Consider the following 19,802-nt stretch of genomic DNA (forward strand, 5'->3'; position numbering starts at 1 on the left):
GGCAATTAAAGAGTGGCTCCACATTCCCCAAAGCCCGCAAGCTGGGGCCTCACCACTGGATATAGTTTAAGGCCATATCCCGGACCCATCATCGTCAATTCTGTGTTGCATGTACCAGTTATATGCCCGCGTCATCTCTCCGATATATGACCTCATCACCATGCAACAATCAGATGCGTCATAAAAATGGAGTGCTGTTGTCACCTCTGGGGAGGTGCTGCTCAGGACATCGTTTTTACCTTGACGATGTACTAGAATCAGCATTACAATCTAGTGAGAGATTATCTTTTCTGTTCCTTACAACACCTTTCTCAGAAAAGAGACGCTGCTAGTCTTTCCCTACTCTATCATCATTTCCATAGAAACTGGTCGACTGAGCTCGAATCTCTGGCCTTTCCTTACAAAACATTCAAAGAATGAACACATCTTTCTACCACAACCGCAAAAAATTCTCCTTTTTTACTCCGTGTGTTTTCATGAACGATGTTGCTTTCGAATAATTTCCTATTTGTGGAACATATTTTCACGGGACTGCTTCCCCGCATAATTACAATATGGTCGTATTCAAGTTTAATGTTAACAAATACTTCCTCTCCGCCCTATCAAATACTCAAACTTGTCCATTCAATTCATCGTTTTCAATCCTCTCGTACTATTTTTCATCATTCAACTGGCAATTATATTAAGTATTACCTTCGAATGGCTTTTAGCCTTAATAAGTAATGATTCATCTTCTATTCTATTCTAAACATCTGTTAGAATGTATTATGTATGTATGTATGCATGTATGTATGTCTCGCAAAAACTTTAGACACACCCGACCAACACAAACTAAATTGGTGTCGTTTGAAAGCTGTCTCTCGGTCGAATAATATCCAAAATTTGGCCTAAAACATTCATTCTTTCACTGTTAACTAGACCGTTTTTTACAAAGAGGGGTCAGTTTTTTCGTCGACATTTTTGAAAGTCATTCACGCCTCGCGTGGACGACGTCGCATTACAGGTTATTTCGAACGCACGCGACGTGACAACCGCGGTCGGTGCATCGATGACCGTTTAATTTTTTCACTTCCTTTTTCCTTTTGCGCGTTACGAGTTCGAGCCTCCCTGTAACTCCTTTTTTGCGTTCGCACGGGTACTCGCTGCTATTTTGAGTTATTTTAATTCATTTTTTAGGGTTTTGGTTGCTTAACCAACTCCTTACGCACACCTCGACACACCCGGGCAACGTGAGGCACTCAGGCTAGTTAGTATATATATATATAAAAAAAAAAAAACGTGTGAATTAAAAATAATAACAAAATACAGATGACATTTTAAATATAATTTTATTAAAGGAATATTATTCACTGTTTATGATCTCGTTTGATCAGTCAGGCTATTGTATTTGAGGCAAAGACATTTCCCTACAATCACGTGTTGATGAAAGTCAGACTTTTTAGTTACGGAAGCCCTTAACGGCAAAATAATGTTGGTGTTTCAATACCGTTACAATATGATAATCCAAAACCAGTGCGGATAATTTTAATTAAAATCTAATTCCAATATTGTTTCGGGGAACTATCGGATGGGATATTTAACAGAATTTGATCCGTTATATTAATAGTGTGTCAATAGTTTAAATTATATTGTACCGGTTTTGCTGAAAAAATAGTCGAAAACGGAGATAAGCAAAGAGGTTTTATGAACAAAAACCAAATAAACAAACAATGGCTACTGCCGGCAAGAAATCAATGGCAAGAGGCTGTTGCGATGATGCAAATTCATAATAATAATAATAATAATAATAATAATAATAGTAATAATAATAATAACACCACTAATAGTAGGAGCACTAGGGGCAATACCGAAAAATTTTGAAAAAAGAATGTGAGAGCTTGGAATCAGAGGGATGGCTGAGGAGATACAACGAATAACAATCATGAAAACGGCTGAAATATTAAAGAAAAACCTTGAATGCAGAGACTAACAAACACGAGCTATAGGCACAAGCCGGACATATAGAAACTGCTACGGATCTAAAACACAAAGAAACATCACATGGATTCATGAAAACTGAAACTGTATAAATATAAGGGAACCTGCCTCTGCGCGTCCCTGCTCCCCCCTTCTTGTGTGTATGTGGGTGTCACAATAAACTGGCGCCACACCAAATAAGTGAGGAGGGTCAAGGAGGGTGGAAAGACCGAGGAGAGAAAGCACTAACCAGACCTCCGCTAGATGATTGCAAAGAGGACGGGACCTTGAGAAGGCTTATTGCCATCAAAATTCCAGTGAAGACGAATAGTTGCTGCAAACGAGAAATCAACGGTGAGCGTATATTGCCATAACGCAAATTCATTTACAAAGGTTATCGAAAGAGCTGGGAATATGGGGAAATTTGTTATCACTCAGACTCCAGAGAACACCACAAGTTGTTCTTAAAAAGAAGTCTTTGGTGGTGGCCTGTGTGATTATTCCTAGTCAGTAAATGATAATAATAATAATAATAATAATAATAATAATAATAATAATAATAATAATAATAATAATAATAATAATAATAATAGGAAGAAGAAGAAGAAGAAAAATAGCTTCAATATTAAGGAAAATCCTTGAAAGCCGAAACCAACTCACATAGACTGCAAACACTAAACTGTTACATGGAAGTCGCAACCGAAATCAGACAAAAAAAATGCAAGGAACACCGTGTGAACTCGAGGAAACTGAAATTGCGAGAAATCTCATAAATTGATCTCTCTTCTTCCATCCTCACACAAAAATAAAGAACATACTATGATGACACCAACTCCTGCTTATATCACACAAAATAGTCGTGAAGGGTCACGGGGGATGAAAGGACCGATGAGATAGAGAGAGCACTAATCAAATCTCCATTGGATGAGTGCAAAGTGTACTGGGATCTTGGGGAGGGTTATTACCATCCAAAATTCCAGTGAAAACCAATGGTCTTTGCCAGCGAGAAATTAATGGTAAGCGGCTGTTGCAATAACGAAAAGTCATTCGCAAAGGATAATGAATGAGATGGGGAGTATTGGAAATCTGGAGAGACTTATTATCGCCCAGATTCCAAGGAACACCACTTGTTATGATCAATGTGTAATCAATGATTATGGATAGTATGAAAACTCCTAGTGAGTACTACTACTAATAAGAAGAACAAAAAGAAGTGCAACAACAACAACGAAACTCTTCGAAACCAAATTATATAGTTAGCCTGATAAAATAAATAATCATCAACATCAACAAACACCTTTTCCCCTTTTCCCTTTTCCTCTCTCTCCATTTCACTTTTTCCCTCTCCCTTTTTCCTTCACTCCCTCCCAAAAAAAATAAAATGGCGTAAGCACGACTGGCACCGCACCAAATAGTGGGAGGTTCAAGGAGGACGGAAAGACTGAAGAGAGAAAGCACTTACCAGACCTCCACTGGATGAGTGCGAAAAGGACTGGGACCTTGACGAGGCTTATTGCCACTCAAATTCCAGTGAAGACCAACGGCCACTACCAACGAGAAATCAATCATGAACGGTTGTTGCGATAATGCAAATTGATTTGCAAATGGTATCAAAGAGGTGGAGAGTACTGAAAGTTCGGGGAGTTGTTCTCAAAGAGAATTCTTAATAATAATAATAATAATAATACTCATGACTATGCATAATGCACTACACCCAAAGGACAATATTGACAGACTCTACGTGAAAAGGAAAGACGGCGGGAGGACTGATCTGTATACAACACTGTGTGAAGGACACGACAAAAGGACTAGAAAAATACATAATGCAAAGCACTGAAAGGATAATTATGGCAGCGAGAGACACCGAAAAAAACAACAAAACAGAAAACAGAGAGACAAATAACAAAACGAGAAAAGAGAAGTGGGAAGAGAAACAACTCCACGGAAGATTCATAAGAATGACAAAAAATGAGAATAACGAAAACACCTGGACATGGATGCGAAAAGGATATATAAACCGAGAAACTGAATCTCTAATAACTGCAGCACAAGATAACTCGATAAGAACCAACCATATCAAAGCAAGGGTCGATAAAACATATGAAAACAGCAAATGCAGACTCTGTGGACAAAGAAACGAAACGATAAACCATATAGTAAGTGAATGCAGCAAACTAGCCCAAAGGGAATACAAAAACAGGCATGACCAAGTGGGGAGGGCGGTGCACTGGGAATTGTGCAAACGACTGCATTTTGAGCGTACAGACAAATAGTACAAGCATAAACCCGCATCAGCACTCGAAAACGAGAACCACAAAATCATATGAGACATAGATATACAGACGGACAAACCCATCCAAGCAAGAAGAACAGATGTCGTAATAATTAACAAGAAAGAAAAATTGTAGACTTTACTGTCCCATCTGACCACAGGGTGAGTATGAAAGAAAAGAAGAAACGAAGCAAATACACAGAGCTAGCCAGAGAGGTAAAAGGGATTTGGATGATGAAGAAAATCAAAATAGTACCGATAATAGTAGGAGCACTAGGAACAATTCCGCAAAACTTCGAAAAAAGAATGTCAGAAATTGAAATCAGAGGAATAACTGCAAAAGTACAACGACTAATGATAATGAAAACGACTGAAATATTAAGGAACCCCCTTGAATACGGAGAATAATACAAGAAGACAATATAACGAATAAGCGTTACAGGGAATGAAGAACACCGAAGCTGCATATCTACAAGTTCTACACCCACATCATGCACCCCCCCCATAGTTTCACCACCGCTCCTCCCAATAAAAAAGTGACACCAAAGAGCTGAGAAGGGTCAAGAAGGACTGAAAGACCGAGAAGAGAGCATCGGCCAGACCTCGGTAGGACAAGCGCAAAGAGAACTGGGACTTTGGGGAGGCTTAGTGCCACTCAAATTCCAGTATAAACCAATGGCCACTGCCGGCGAGACATCAATGGTAAGCGGCTGTTGCGATGATGCAAATTTATTTGCAAATGCTATCGAAGGAGGTGGAGAGAACTGGACGTCTGGGGAGACTTGTTGTCACTCAACCTCCAGAGAACACCACAGGTTTCCAATCAGATCGTTTGTTGACTTGTGTGAAAGCTCCATGTGAGCCGCCAATAATAATAATAATAATAATAATAATAATAATAATAATAATAATAATAATAATAATAATCCGTAACTATAACAGTCTTCTTTTCATAAACCAATGAGTGTAAGGTTGTGTAAACTGATAAATAATCTCACGGGTGCCAGTTAAAACAGTTAATTTGGTCTTCACTTGGTAATGGTTTTCTTGGAAAATATGTCTCTAATTTGGAGGAACTGAGGTTCAACGTCTGGTTTCTAGAAATAAAAAGAGCAGAATCCGAACAATTAAGTGTAATATTGAACGTTTTTACCTGGAGAAATTTCATTTTAGTTCATTTTTGTTTTGTATCGTTTCCTCTTCGATGTTAAGTCAAGTTTGTGTCCAATATTAACTCTTTTGGGGCGATCATCTGTACCATATATTAAAAATTATTTCATAACTATTTTTTTTCTTATTTACTTATTATAATCATGAGTTTTCTTTTTCAACAATAAATATTTTAAAACGTTTCCACAAGTGATTTCGACGACTATGTTTTTTTTTTAATTAAAATAATTTTTTTTGTAAAGCATTCTTTACCCAATAAATTATTTTTAAAAACATTACAACAAATTATTTTATAATAAAAACTCTCCCTATAAATTATTAATAACACATTAAGATAAATTATTGTTCAAAATATTTTTCCACAATAAATTATTTTTTTAATTCATTCATCGCCCAATAATTAAAAAAATATATAAAATTAATTATAATTGAAAATATTTTTTGCCAATCATTTTTTAAAAGCAATATAATAAATAATTTTTCGTAATATTCCCTTTTCAAATGAACTAATTTAAAGCATTAATATAAATTATGTTTCTAAGCTTTTTCTCCAAAAAATTATTTTAAAAACATTAAAATAAAACATTTTTATGCAATGAATTATTTAAAAAAAAAAAACATTAAAATGGTTTATTTGCCAAAGCCTTTTTCCAATAATTTATTTTTAAACGTTAATATGAATAATTTTTCAAAACATTTTTCTCCAATAAATTATTTTTAAAACATAAAAATAAATTATTTTTGAAAGCATTCATTAACGATTTATTTATTTTCAAAAAATTAAAATAAATTATTTTTCAAAACATTCTTTCCTTAACAAGCAATTGTTTAGATCATTAAAATAAATTATTTTTTCAAAACATTTAAATCAATTATTTTCCAAAAGATTCTTTACCCGAAAAAATATTTAAAATAGATTAAAAACAAATTATTTTTCAAAAGATCTGCTTGTCAATAAATTATATTTATAAACGATAACATTAATTATTTTTCAAAGTATTTCCTTTCCAAATATTCTCTCTCTCTCTCTCTCTCTCTCTCTCTCTCTCTCTCTCTCTCTCTCTCTCCCTCTCTCTCTCTCTCTCTCTCTCTCTTTATATATATATATATATTCTTAAAAACATTAGTATAGTTTTTTTTTCTCAAATCATTTTCATGTCTATTAATTCTAAACACTCACTGACAACAACTGTGACTTAGATTTAGTGTTAAAAGAAATTCGTTAGCTTTCTTAAAACATTATCACGGCCCTGAATTAGGGGGCCGTTTTACGTTAAATTCATATAAGAAACTGATCCTCCGATTTAAATTCTAATATAATCGTTTTCCGTTTTCTTAATCTTTCTGTTTTTAAGGTTATTCACATGCAATCTATTAAAAAAGTAGAATCTCACTTTTTGGGGAAGGTATTAATTTGGAAATATACCATAAACATATTTGTTGTTGCGGTGCTACTATTTTAAAGTATTCAAAATAACGGAACGGTTGTAATAGACAATACAAAAACCACAATTAATCGAAACAAAATTCCTCTAGAAAAACAACAAAAGTTCAAAATTACCTATAAACGCCTGTTAACATATAATCATGGGCAGATGCCGCACAAGAAGGGGCATTGCACGGGAATATTCGCGTATCGGTTGCAAAAAAACTTTATCCCATCCTTTGGTATAGTCGTGCATATCAAGTCATCCTTTTCACCACAGATTTCTTTAAAAATAAAAAAGGAAAAACTGTAATACATCCTGTGTCATCCTGGCGCAAGGAGATAAACCAAAATACGACTTCATGGTAAAAACAAAATCAATAAGTGATAAATAGTAAAAAAAAAAAAACAATAAATATTAAATAGATAGAAATTCTTTCCCCTTTGTCAGAAACAAAAACTAAGGTGCACTTTCTACTCGCCTTGAAACATAGAATAGAAATTCTTTCCCCTTTGTCAGAAACAAAAACTAAGATGCACTTTCTACTCGCCTTGAAACATCATACAACGTAATATTTTTAAATAATACAACGTAATATTTTTAATACTATATATATATATATATATATATATATATATATAACTATTATAATTATTATTATTATTATTATTTATTAAATATATGATTATTATATTCAAATGTTTATATATATATATATATATATATATATATATATATATATATATATATATATATATGGCTATAATTATTATTATTTATTAAATATATGATTATTATATTCAAATGTTTATATATATATATATATATAAACATTTGAATAAAATAATCAAATGTTTAATAAATAATAATAATAAGACTTTCCTAGCTTCTCAAACACTTTTCGACTTTCCTAGCTTCTTAAAAACTGCTAGACTTTACTAGCTTCTCAAACACTGCTAGATTTTACTATTTTCTGAAAATTTGCCTGACTCTCCTAGCTTTTCAGCTACGGTTAGACTTTACTAGCTTCTCAGACACTATTAGACTTTTCCATCTTCTCAAACACCGCTAAACTTGACTAACTTCTCAAACACTGCTAGACTTTCCTAGCTTCTCGAATACTGTTAGACTTTCCTAGCTTCTCAAACACTGCTTGATTTTCCTAGGTTCTTAAACACTGTTTGATTTTCCTGGCTTCTCAAACACTGCTGACTTTTATAGCTTCTTAAACACTGCTAGACTCTATTAGCTTCTTAAATACTGCTAGACTTTTCTAGCTTTTCAAACACTGCTAGACTTTACTAGCTTCTCAAACACTGGTAGACTTTCCTTGCTTCTTGAGCACCTATGTTTGATATCTATTGTAAAAATTTCACAAAAAGTCAGTTTTGTAATATTGCGATTCTTCGGACTACTTAATCGGGAATCTCCTCGGAATTTTGAACGGAACCCTTTATTTAATCCACGGGGTTATGATGCCCTAGCTTCATCAGCCAGAACAGGAATAGAAGTCCTAAGTATTTCGCTAGAAGACGCAGAAATTTCCAGGTTTGCATTGGGGGGGGGGCGTTTAAAAACTACTTGGAGAGATGCACTCTCAGTCTTTGTTGAAAAACTCTTATTAAAAAAAACATGAAATATAGTGTCTGTTCTGATCGCGGCATCCGGTTGCACCGACTGAGATTAGCAGTTGTTTTAAAAGTATGAATGGTTCCACACAAGCCTTCACTCCTATAAATAATTTATCTGTATAAGTTTCGAACAACTTCATTGTTGTTTAAATCTCATGTTTCGAAATCGACGGGGGAATCCCTTTTATACATTTTGGGAATCTAAAGTTCCTCTCTGCTGTATATAGCATTCCAACATCGGCATTGTCCACTATCATTGGGTTATTACTGCACATTTAAAGGCTTTTTCATGTGCATGTACATAATCTTTATGCAAACCGAATACAAACATATGATGTTTTCGTGGGGATCTCCTTAATCAGGTACCCAGAAGTGGGTTTTATCTTAAAATTCTTTTGTTGTTTTTTTAATTTTTTTTATTTGTTTTGATCGCATGCAGATATTAGAGACTCTCTTACTTACTTTTACTTTCGAATTTTGTATCGGATATTAATTTTTGAGATGTTTAATACGGAAGTAATCCAATCTTACTCTTATTAAGCCTCCAATGACTTTAGCTAGATAGTTTTTTTTTATCTCTTTCCTTGATTAAATTTCTCTTCTTTTTATTTTCCTTACATATATTTCTGTATCTTCTATTTAGATTTTATAAGTTCACTCCTTATTTCCCCCCTCTTCTAATTTTCTAGTCTAAATGGTTTTGAATTAGTGCTGTCTTTTTACCTATATCTTTGTCTTTGTATAATGTCGGTTATTTTCCTCCCGCTAAATATATATGCCGGCTATATATATATATATATATATATGTGTGTGTGTGTGTGTGTGTGTGTGTGTGTGTGTGTGTGTGTGTGTGTGTGTGTGTGTGTGTGTGTGTGTGTGGTACGATTATATATTTATGGTAAGCAACATACACAGAAATATGTTTCACAAAATACTTACTGTGTTCGCATAGAGGTCCTTTGAAGTTGGGATGACATTTACAAGTGCATGTATTAGCGTCTAACGTCCCATAATGGAAACACATTCGACCTCGACAATCTATTAGAAACAGAACAAATTAACGAATACAACAGCAGCCAATTTTGTATCAAGTTGACAAGAAACTTTTTGCGGTCTTTAACTTATGAACATATTTTGGTTCAAACAAAAATTTATTGATCGTAATAAGCATCATCAGATTCAATGCACTTTTGCCAACGCAAAACAAGTGTATTTATGCCAGTAACCTAAAAATCTTGCGTTCTGGTGGCGATTAAGTTACTGAAGTCGTTTTTGATATTGCTTAGGTTCTTGAAACATTTCTTACGCAGAAAGTTGTCGAAATGCTTGAAAAAGTGATAGTTGGTAGGGGAGAGGTCTGAAGAGTATGACGGGTGAGGCAAGGTTTCGTAGCCCAATTCGTTCAACTTCTGCAGTGTCGGTTTAGCAACGTGCAGTCGGGCATTGTCGTAGATGATAATTGTTTTTTTTTCGGTTGACTAATGCTGGCTGTTGTTGTTGAAGTTTTTGATACATTTCAACCATTTATTGACAGTATTTCTCCGCCGTAATGGTTTCGCCTGTATTCAATAAACTGTAATAGACAAGACTCGTTGCAAACCACCAAACAGTCAGCATGACCTTCTTTTGGTACAACTCTGACTTCGGGAAGTGTCGTGGAGCTTCGTCGACGTCTAACCATTGAGCTGAGCGACGCCGGGTATCGTAAAGAATCCACTTTTCATCGCAAGTCACAACACAGTCGAGAAACAGGTCGTTTTTGTTGCATAAAAGAAGGATGAAGACACTTCGTAACGGCGTTTCTTTTGGTTGTCGTTCAATTCACAAGGCACCAATTTATCAAGTTTTTTTGTCTATCCAATCTCTCTCAAGTGGTTGGAAATCGTTGTATACGTTACGTCTAATTCAAAAGCAAGTTCTCGAACAGTTCTGCGTGGATTGGCTTCGACTAAGGCCCTTTATTGATCGTTGTCAGCATCCGATTACCGACCATTATGCTCATTATCTTCAAGACTCTAGTCGCCGCCACAAAATTTCTTAAATCACCATTGTGCTATGCCTTCAGTAGTCGTCCCTGGGCCAGACACTTCGTTGATATCGTGAGCTGTTTCAGCAGCTTTTCGGCCTAGCTTGAATTGAAATAAGAAAAGTGTGTGTATTTGCTTTTTTCCATCTTGTATTCACGTACTGAAAAGAAGACATAATTGTTTAAAACGATTGTAATTTAAACGATTAGATAGAGTGAAAAACGCTCTTTAAAATGATATATAAAGTAAAGATATTATAACGTAAACTTATTTGAAAATACATCATTTGAAATCAAAATTTAAAATTCTGCAAACACCTTCTTGTCAACTTAATATGAGGTTGTACCAAAAGCTATGCCCGTTTCTAATACTCGATAAAATAATGATAAAACTTATAATATCATATTTAATTGTTAGTCTAGTCACCATTCTTTAAGTCATATGCAGTGCGCCGCCTAGCATAATCGTCTATTATAACGTTAGTCTTCATACTGAATATAAGACCAAAGAGTCCGTGTACAAATATGCATGGTAAATTATACATCAATCACCATAGCGTTTTAAACGTTGCACAAATCAGTCGTTACGTAGTCTTTTACATAAACGCACACTTTTGCACGTGTGTGTTTTCGACTGTGAGCAATCAAAAAAGGAAAACAAAGTCTTTTTCTATATTATTTTTTATTCGAGTAATTTGTATATTTATTTATTTAATTGCGGACAGTTATCCTCATCTTCCTAGTTGTTTCATCACGTTTCGGGGCCCGTGGCACAGTGGATAAAGGCGTTGAATCTCTGCGGTTCAAGATGAGCATTGTCTAAAGATGGCGGTTTCAATCCTAACCAAAGCAAGCCAGAGGATTAGTTGGCCAAAACGTGGTGAGACAACAACAACTATGTAAGGCAGTAATTGCTGAGGATACAGTTAGGGGACTCATTCCTATCACGTCGCGGTTAGCCACCTGAATAAGGCCAGAGGAATAGTTGGTCGAAACGTGGTGAAACAAAAATTATGAATATGAGGATTACACTTCGTAAATAAATAAATAAATAGTTTTTTTTTAATTGAGTCGTGCTAGTCTTACGTTCATAGTCACTGCTTTCGTTGTTTATGATTGGCTTTGATCTCTTTGTGGTTGTTAACTATTCGCTATTTACTTGTACATGAAAACCTCTCTCTATACCTCTGTCTATTTCTATCCATTTCCCTCTCTGCGCTCCTTCTTCTTCTCTACCCTTCCACTTTTTCTCTTTCTTCTTCTTATCATCTCTCCCTATTTCCATTTACTCAATCAAGACAGATTTCCTTTCTCCTAACCGAACACAAAATAATAGTTTTTTAAAAAATTGATTCTAAGAAACTATATTACATGGACGAGATTATACCAGGAGCTCTCTTTTTTGCTCACCACCCACCTTAAGGGTCTAATTGATCAACAAATTACATTTTTCACTAGGGTTATATATGATGTTTGCATGAAATGGTTTGGTACAGTAATACATAAAGATAAAAAAAGAACAACGACCAAATAGACGACAGCTGCAGAAAGGAAAGTTAGGGTCGGAACAGAGAATGCTGCGTCGTCGATTAAAAAATGCCCCAGATCATGAAAGGTTGGAAATTCAGAATATCATAGATGATATTGAAAAAAGGATTCTGGTGATCTCCATGGCTGAAAACCAGAGAAAGCATCGAAAGAAAAAGCGCCTAGCACGTAAATCATTCCACACAAATCCTTATGCTTTTGCAAAGAAACTTTTTGTGAAATCAAAAAGTGGTAAGCTTAATGTACTATTGGAAGAACTTGAGACTCATTTTAAAAAGACATATTCGGATGAATATAACAGTATTCCAATAACTCCTCAAAACCGAAAGATCTGGTGATGATGTTTAATGATAGCAGAATAAAACTGAGTGAAGTCCGAGATTTTGTGCATAAAGCCCGCGCTGGTAGCGCCCGAGGCATGAATGGGATATCATACAAGTTATATAAAAACTGCCCACGTGTCCTCAAGAAACTCACTGTCCTCATTCGGCAGGTTTGGAGGCAGGGTATTGTACCACATGAATGGTGTTTAGTTGTTTGCATTTGGATACCAAACGAAATGCAATCGAAAGATATCACAAATTTTCACCCCATATCCCTCCTAAATGTAGAGGAAAAATTTTTTTCGGAATTCTTTCTCGTCGTATGACAACTTTCCTGATGAGCAATCATCATATCAATACATCTGTTTAGAAGGCTGGGATACCTGGTTTCTCCGGATGTCTGGAACATTCACAGATGATCTGGAACTCGATACTATCGACCCAGAAAGATAAAACAGAATTATATGTGATATGGCTGGATCTTGCAAATGCATATATTTCAATTCGTCACCATTTAATCCGAATGACCGTTAACTTTTTTAACTTCCCTAGCAAGGTTGGTGAAATCATAATGAAATATTTAAAGTCAGCCTTTATGAAATTTACTGTAAAAAATTATACCACGAAGTGGCAGGCCCTTGAGATCGGCATTATGGTGGCTTGCATGACTTCCCCACTTCTTTTCGTTCAAGCTATTGAAATCGTATTGCACGGTGCAGCGAACACGTCAAGAGGAGTAACGACTACTGAGCAGTTGATTCTTCCTCCATCTAGAGCTTTTATGGATGACATCACCATTCTTGTCCCATCCAAAAGTGATGTCGATGCACTGCTGCAAAAATACCACGACCCCTTCACATGGGCGAGAATGAAGGCTAAACCAAAGAAAAGTCGAAGCCTTTTGTTAGTCGGAAGATCTGTCAGGAAAATCCATTTCAATATTGGGGGAGATACGATCCCAAGAGTTAAGGAGATTCCAGTTAAAAGCTTTGGGCGTAATTATCCAATCTACTTGACTGATCGATATCGGCATACAGAGATCCAGAAAATAACCTAGAAAGGTCTTAAATCAATTGACGAAAATTATCTATCCGGAAGGATGAAGGTGTGGTATTACTAACATGGTTTGTTACTTCGTATTTTGTGGCCCTTACAGATGTATAAGATTGCATTATCTCGTGTTGAACGAATTCAACAGTTTTGTAATACATACCTGCATAAGTGGCTTGGAGTTCCTCCTTGTTTTTCAAAAATAGGTTTATGTACCAATTCTGGAAACCTACAGCTCCCAATATATTCACTGGTGGAATGTTTAAAATTGGGAAAGTGAGACTCCATATGATGATGAGGGACTCGGCCGGCGACATTATTAAAAAAGACAAATCCAGTAATAAAATCAGGGACAAAATGGTCGGCCGCTAAAACTACACAAGAGGCGGAATGTAGCCTACGAATAAAGGACATAGTAGGCATCACTCAAACCAATAAAGCTGAACAGGGCAGCACAAGCAGCAAGATATTCTCCAAAGAGGGTCAAAAAGGGAAATGAGACATAGTGATCAAAGAGGTCAGGATGTTTGAGGAAGAGCAAAGAAAAGTCATTGCTATCACTAAGGCCAAACAATGTGCATGGACAAATTGGAATGACATCGAACCAATTAAATGATCGTGGAAATCATTAATTGCACTATTTTTTTTTTACACGGTGGTCACCACTTATCAAGGCCCGGAAGCCACTCAGGGATAAGGGTTATTGCAAGTACAGTACGTTAGTGCGGAGATTTGATGAAGTGTTTACTTAAGGGGGCGGTTCATTAGGAATTTGTTAACGTTGGACTTGAAGACATCCAAGTTGTAGTCAGGTGGGAAGCAGGCAGACGGAACAGAGTTCCACAGGCGTGCAGTTCTAAGAAAGAAGCTTTGTTCATGGAATCCACGCTTTGATTTAGGCACAGATAAAGGGTGTCCATTTCAATATTGGGGGAGATACGATCCCAAGAGTTAAGGAGATTCATTTCTTCTTCGTTTTACATAACCAAATGCGACCAACCTAAAATTGTGAGGGATATACTGATTCAGACCTGTGTTCGTTGTGTAAACATGATTGGGGTACCTTGCGCCATGTACTCTCTACATGCCCACAGTCACTTCAAATGTATATATGACGACATAACAAGGTGTTGGAAATAATTATGGAATTGTTGAAAACAGTGTGAGAAAGGAAACCAGCAACCTATTACAGTCAGGAACCCATAATTCAGTTTCACAAAGAAGGTGGATGCACTATGAGGAATCAAAAAACTTCTGATGCTGAATGGAACCAATGACTGGAAATTTTCTGTGTATTTCAAGGCACCTCTACAATTTCCAGTCCACATAATCCAAACAGAAAAGCAGACAGAGATTGTAGTTTGGTCCGATTCAAAGAAAAGTGTCCTCCTCATAGAATTGACAATCTTCTGAGAAGAAAACCAGGAGGCGGCACACAAGCGGAAGAAAAACCGACATGAGACACTGCGTGTCGACTGCGTGGAAAAGGGTTGGAGATGCCAGGTTGGTTGTCGTGGATTTCTAGGACACTCAGTCATTTCGTTTCTTACAAAAATAAAAATCACGGGCTTCAATCTGAAAGTTGCCTTTGATCGTCTTAAGAACACAGCTCAATATGCGTCAAGCTGGATTTGTTCGAGAGTGAAATAACTTCAGCATGAACAGACGTTATGAATTCTCCTTGCTGATCTGTTTGTTTGATTGTTTGTTTGTTTGTTTGGTTTTTTTTTTTTTTGCTTTTTTTTGTAGTAATGGGACGATTCCAATATTTTTCCCGATTCCGATCCAATGCCGTACTAAATTCCCGATTCCATACTAAATTCCCGATTCCATACTAAATTCCCGATTCCAGTACAATTACCGATTTTGATTCCAATTCTTTATAAGCCTCTAAATATTTAACTATAGAGTTGTTACTTTGCCCGATCTCCGCAAAAAAAAAAAACATATGTTAAATATGCAGATATTTTCCTAAACGTAAAAATACACTTGTGGATGATGATCTATCGATTTTAGCTTTACTGGTATTTTAAAATCAATAAATATTTATAATTTTATCATTATTACCAGCAATGAGAGATTTTGCTTAAAACAATATAAAATTTAAGAAAAAAAAAAGACAATTAAAAGAATCGTTCTGGCATCAGAAAATAGGCACCAATTTTTCCGACTCCGATACCGATTCCGATACCGATTCCGATACCCTCAAATTTGTCGATTTTTCCGATTCCCGATTCCGATTAATCGTCTCAACACTATTATTTTTTTTTTAATACCCTACCCGGTGGCAAAAGGTGCTTGATAACATCAGGAGTGGCAGTACCGCCTTGAGCTACCGAAACTTTGTTATCACCCTGGTTGGCGACTGATGAGGGTAGGGTATCGCACATGCTTTTACACGTATGATTAAAAAACATATATATAGTTCTAGTTTTACAACAAAGGCTGATGGAAAATCATATTTAATATCATGTACATGCAGACTAATTTGGTTTCTGGTGACTCCTAACCGGATTAATATTAATATTAATATTAATATTAATATTAATGCTGAAAAAGAATATATCAACATTGTGGGTGTGTCTTGTTGATTTTCTGATTGTTAGATGAACACGCGCATAGACAGATATGAATAAAACAGTAGATGCGTGTACGTGCGTACATCTGTGCGAAAATATTTAACCGATAAACTCTTAGACTACTGATCGCATGACACTGAAATTAACAGGAAATATTAATCATACACTAAAGGTGGTTAATAATGAGTAAAATCTTTGTTTGAACGGGTGAATAATGCGTACAGAAGTCGGAAAGTTGAAATGCAAAATGTTCATTTTTAAAGTCTTGAAAGTGAAGGAAAAAAGTTTTTGAATGAGGAAATGATGACTTCCGCAATGTTTGTTTTTAACATACTAAATATCACCTCAAAACTATTATTATACATATTATTATTCTTTCATTGTTATTATTATTATTATTATTAGTAGTAGTAGTAGTAGTAGTAGTAGTAGTAGTAGTAGTAGTAACTGCTTATATTATTATTATTATAACTACTACTATTATTATGACTATTATTATTATTACAAATATGGACACTATTATTACTATTATTATTATTATTATTATTATTATTATTATTTCTACTGCTATCATTACTACCATTATTATTAGCATCATAATGATTCTAAAAACTATTATTATCATTATTACTATTATTATTGTTATTATTTCTATTATTAAGAATATCATTATTACTGCGATTATTATCATTACTATAATTATAACTATTACAGTTATTATTATTACCACAATTATTATTGTTGTTTATGCTATTGTTATCATTATTATTATCATTATTATTATTATTTATTCATTAGGAGTAGTCACACAGGCAATCATCAAACAGTTCTGTTTGAGAACAACTCGTGGTGTTCTCTGGAGTCTGAGTGACAACAAGTCTTCCCAGATTTCCAGTACTCTCCACCTCTTTCGATAACCTTCACAGATGAAATTGCATTATCGCAACAACCGCATACCATTGATTCCTCATTTACAGCAACTATTGGTTTTCATTGGAATTTGAATGACAGCAAGCCTCACCAAAGTCCCAGTCCTCTTTGCACTCATCTGGCGAAGGTCTGATTAGTGACCTCTCCCCCTCTCTCTCTCTCTCTCTCTCTCTCTCTCTCTCTCTCTCTCTCTCTCTCCTTCTTTCCATCCTCCTTGAGCTTCACTAATTTCTAAAAGTGGCGGAAGGCATGGAACGCAAGGAGTGTTAACTTACAATGATAGTTTTAGTTTTCATGGTTTCATGTGAAGTTCATTTGTGTTTTACATCTGGAAAATGTGGTTGGAAACGTGCAATATTTCCTTTATATTTACACTACTATTATTACGATTCGACGCAGTATATACAACACCTAGCATTCCCAAAGGGTTACTAATCTGGTACTAGCCAGGCTCATCGTTGCTGTTTGATGATCTGACGAGAACCGGTGTGTCAACGTGATTGTTCCGTATTATTATTATTATTATTATTATTATTATTATTATTATTATTATTATTATTATTATTATTATTATTATAATAAGGATAGTGTATGCCCTGCGCCGAATCGTAGAAATTTTCAGGTTGGTGTCTGGGGGCGCGTTTAATTCACTGGGTTAGATGAATCCCCGAACAAACTCGTCTCGCGGGATGGCGACAAGGCGGTACTTCACGTAGTGGTGTTCCAGCAACCAACCTGCTGCAATATGCCTTCCTGAACCTGCATGTCAATCACATGTTTGCCGCAGCGAATGGCGACATTTGAAGTGTATGCGACACGAAGTTGCACCTCGTGGATCACCTAAAAAAAAAACACTTCGTAGCTGGGGTTGGCTCAATCTTTATAAGCAAAAATGTATACTCGAGCCCAAGTTCTGAAAACGACGACGACGACTATTATTAATTTTATCACAATGGTTTCATTTAGTTTTATTTATTTACAAATCATTTTATAATGTTAAAAGGAATGCGACCAATTAATAAAATGCAAAATGCCGACAGGATAACAAAGATGAAAATGATATTTTCAACTTACCGCATAAACCACCAACACAGTTCGAACGACATGCGTCACAAGTCGTTCCACGCTTAAAAGGTTCATTTATGGCTTTCAATGGTTGCCTGCCGGAATAGAAATACATAGACATAAAAAAATTGTTTTTAGATAAAAGTTATTTTTGCTTGTATTATTTGGATTCTTCTGCCTCAGCAATTGTATGGAACAAATCTATCCCATTCGTACGAAAAGTGTCTCTCTGCAGAGCAGGTTTTAATTGATAAACTCTAAAAGTTCAATAGATCAAACCGATACATTAATAATAATGAGATAGCTTTTTATAAAAACCGGCGTGAGTGATCTGTGCTTCTTCCTAGATTTTCCACATTACATCATTATGCATTTTTCTCCTTAAATGCTTTATGTTATTTTTTGCTTTGTTTTTTTGTTTTTTGTTTTTTTGTTTTGTTTGTTTTTGTTTTTGTTTTTTTTCGTTTTGATTTTGACGAGAATACAGAAGGAAATATCCAGTATTAACATACAAATATTGATTGTTCCCGTGAACGAAACAGATCTGTAAAATATACCGAGAATCTTCATTTGGGCGAGGATGATTCGTTTGGAAAATACCAAAATTAGTCTGCTGTTATATTTAAAAAACATTAAAAAGTATATGGTATACACAAAGGATAAACAAGTATTTTAATAGAATGTGCTCTGATGAACTCCTTGCACTTGTATCCCCTCGACGTACATATTTCCGAAAACCCCGCTTAGCAACAAAATCACATCCCTTCACTGTTGAAGTCCCTAAATGACAGAAAGCTTTATACTCTAATAGTTTTGTTTGTTTGTTTTTTTTACCTCGAACAGCAAGACTTTGGAATACCCTAGCTACTACCGTCTCTCTTGAGTGTACTGGTATGCAAATGTTTAAATGTAACGTGAACCAACATCTTGTTAATCTTTCGTGGGATTGGTCCTAAATAGTAGCCCCTTGTTAGGAGTGAGTGTGAGTTAAAAAAAAAAAAAAAGACGATACAAAAGAATCGCAAAATCGTACATTTTCACAAAACATATATATATGTGTGTGTGTGTGTGTGTGTGTGTGTGTGTGTGTGTGTGTGTGTGTGTGTGTGTGTGCGTATGTATATGTATATACATATATATAATTCCTTATATATATATATATATATATATATATATGAAGAATTATATAAGAAATCATATATATATATATAAATATACATATATTTATATATATATATTTCCTTATATATATATATTTATATATATATATATATTTATATATATATATTTCCTTATATATATATATATATATATATATATATATATATATATATATATATATATATATATATATATATATATATAAGAGCAAGTGGTTAAAAAAAACATGTTAAAAACACTTTGAAAAAGAGTTAAAAACATATTTAATTTGAAAAGGAAATACTAAATAAGTGAATAGTCCTTAATCCGGGGAGTTAGGAAAAAATTCTTTCCTTCTCATCAGCGGGTAGAATTTAGCAAAATACAGGATCGGATTTAGCTTGCAAAGGTATTTGATGAAACTACAAGTAAGTCAAAGATCTTACTTGATAACAAAAAGTGAAGCAGAGGGAATAGGGTGAAGAAAAAGGTGATTTCACGTGAATGGATAGTCTGGTGAAGTGTAACATATCCAATGACGGTAAAATCCAAAAATGCAAATCTAAGAAAGTTAGTTAAATTTCCATTCGCACAAGTAAATTCCAAAGGACTCGCGTAATTGGAAGATGGTCCAAAATAATCCAAAAGGCAGAAATCCGTGGAATAATTCACTAATAGGTACAAG

At 34.9% G+C, this 19,802-nt stretch overlaps 1 protein-coding gene across 1 annotated transcript in view; it reads right to left on the reverse strand.

Annotated features, from left to right (window-relative positions):
* Positions 1-5,188: 5,188 nt before the first annotated feature.
* The window catches only part of LOC145277973 (cysteine-rich venom protein Mr30-like), a 45,081-nt gene continuing 30,467 nt past the window's right edge, over positions 5,189-19,802 (reverse strand). The window contains exons 6-9 of the mRNA XM_080130107.1: positions 17,987-18,072; positions 9,396-9,494; positions 6,960-7,108; positions 5,189-5,325 (exon numbers count right to left, since the gene is read on the reverse strand). Of these exons, the coding sequence (XP_079986233.1) occupies positions 6,984-7,108; positions 9,396-9,494; positions 17,987-18,072 (310 nt within the window). The 3' untranslated portion in view covers positions 5,189-5,325; positions 6,960-6,983. The remainder of the gene's footprint in view (positions 5,326-6,959; positions 7,109-9,395; positions 9,495-17,986; positions 18,073-19,802) is intronic.

Source organism: Euprymna scolopes, chromosome 6, assembly GCF_053919585.1.
Source record: "Euprymna scolopes isolate OS-2025 chromosome 6, ASM5391958v1, whole genome shotgun sequence".
In the NCBI taxonomy this organism is placed as follows: domain Eukaryota; kingdom Metazoa; phylum Mollusca; class Cephalopoda; order Sepiida; family Sepiolidae; genus Euprymna; species Euprymna scolopes.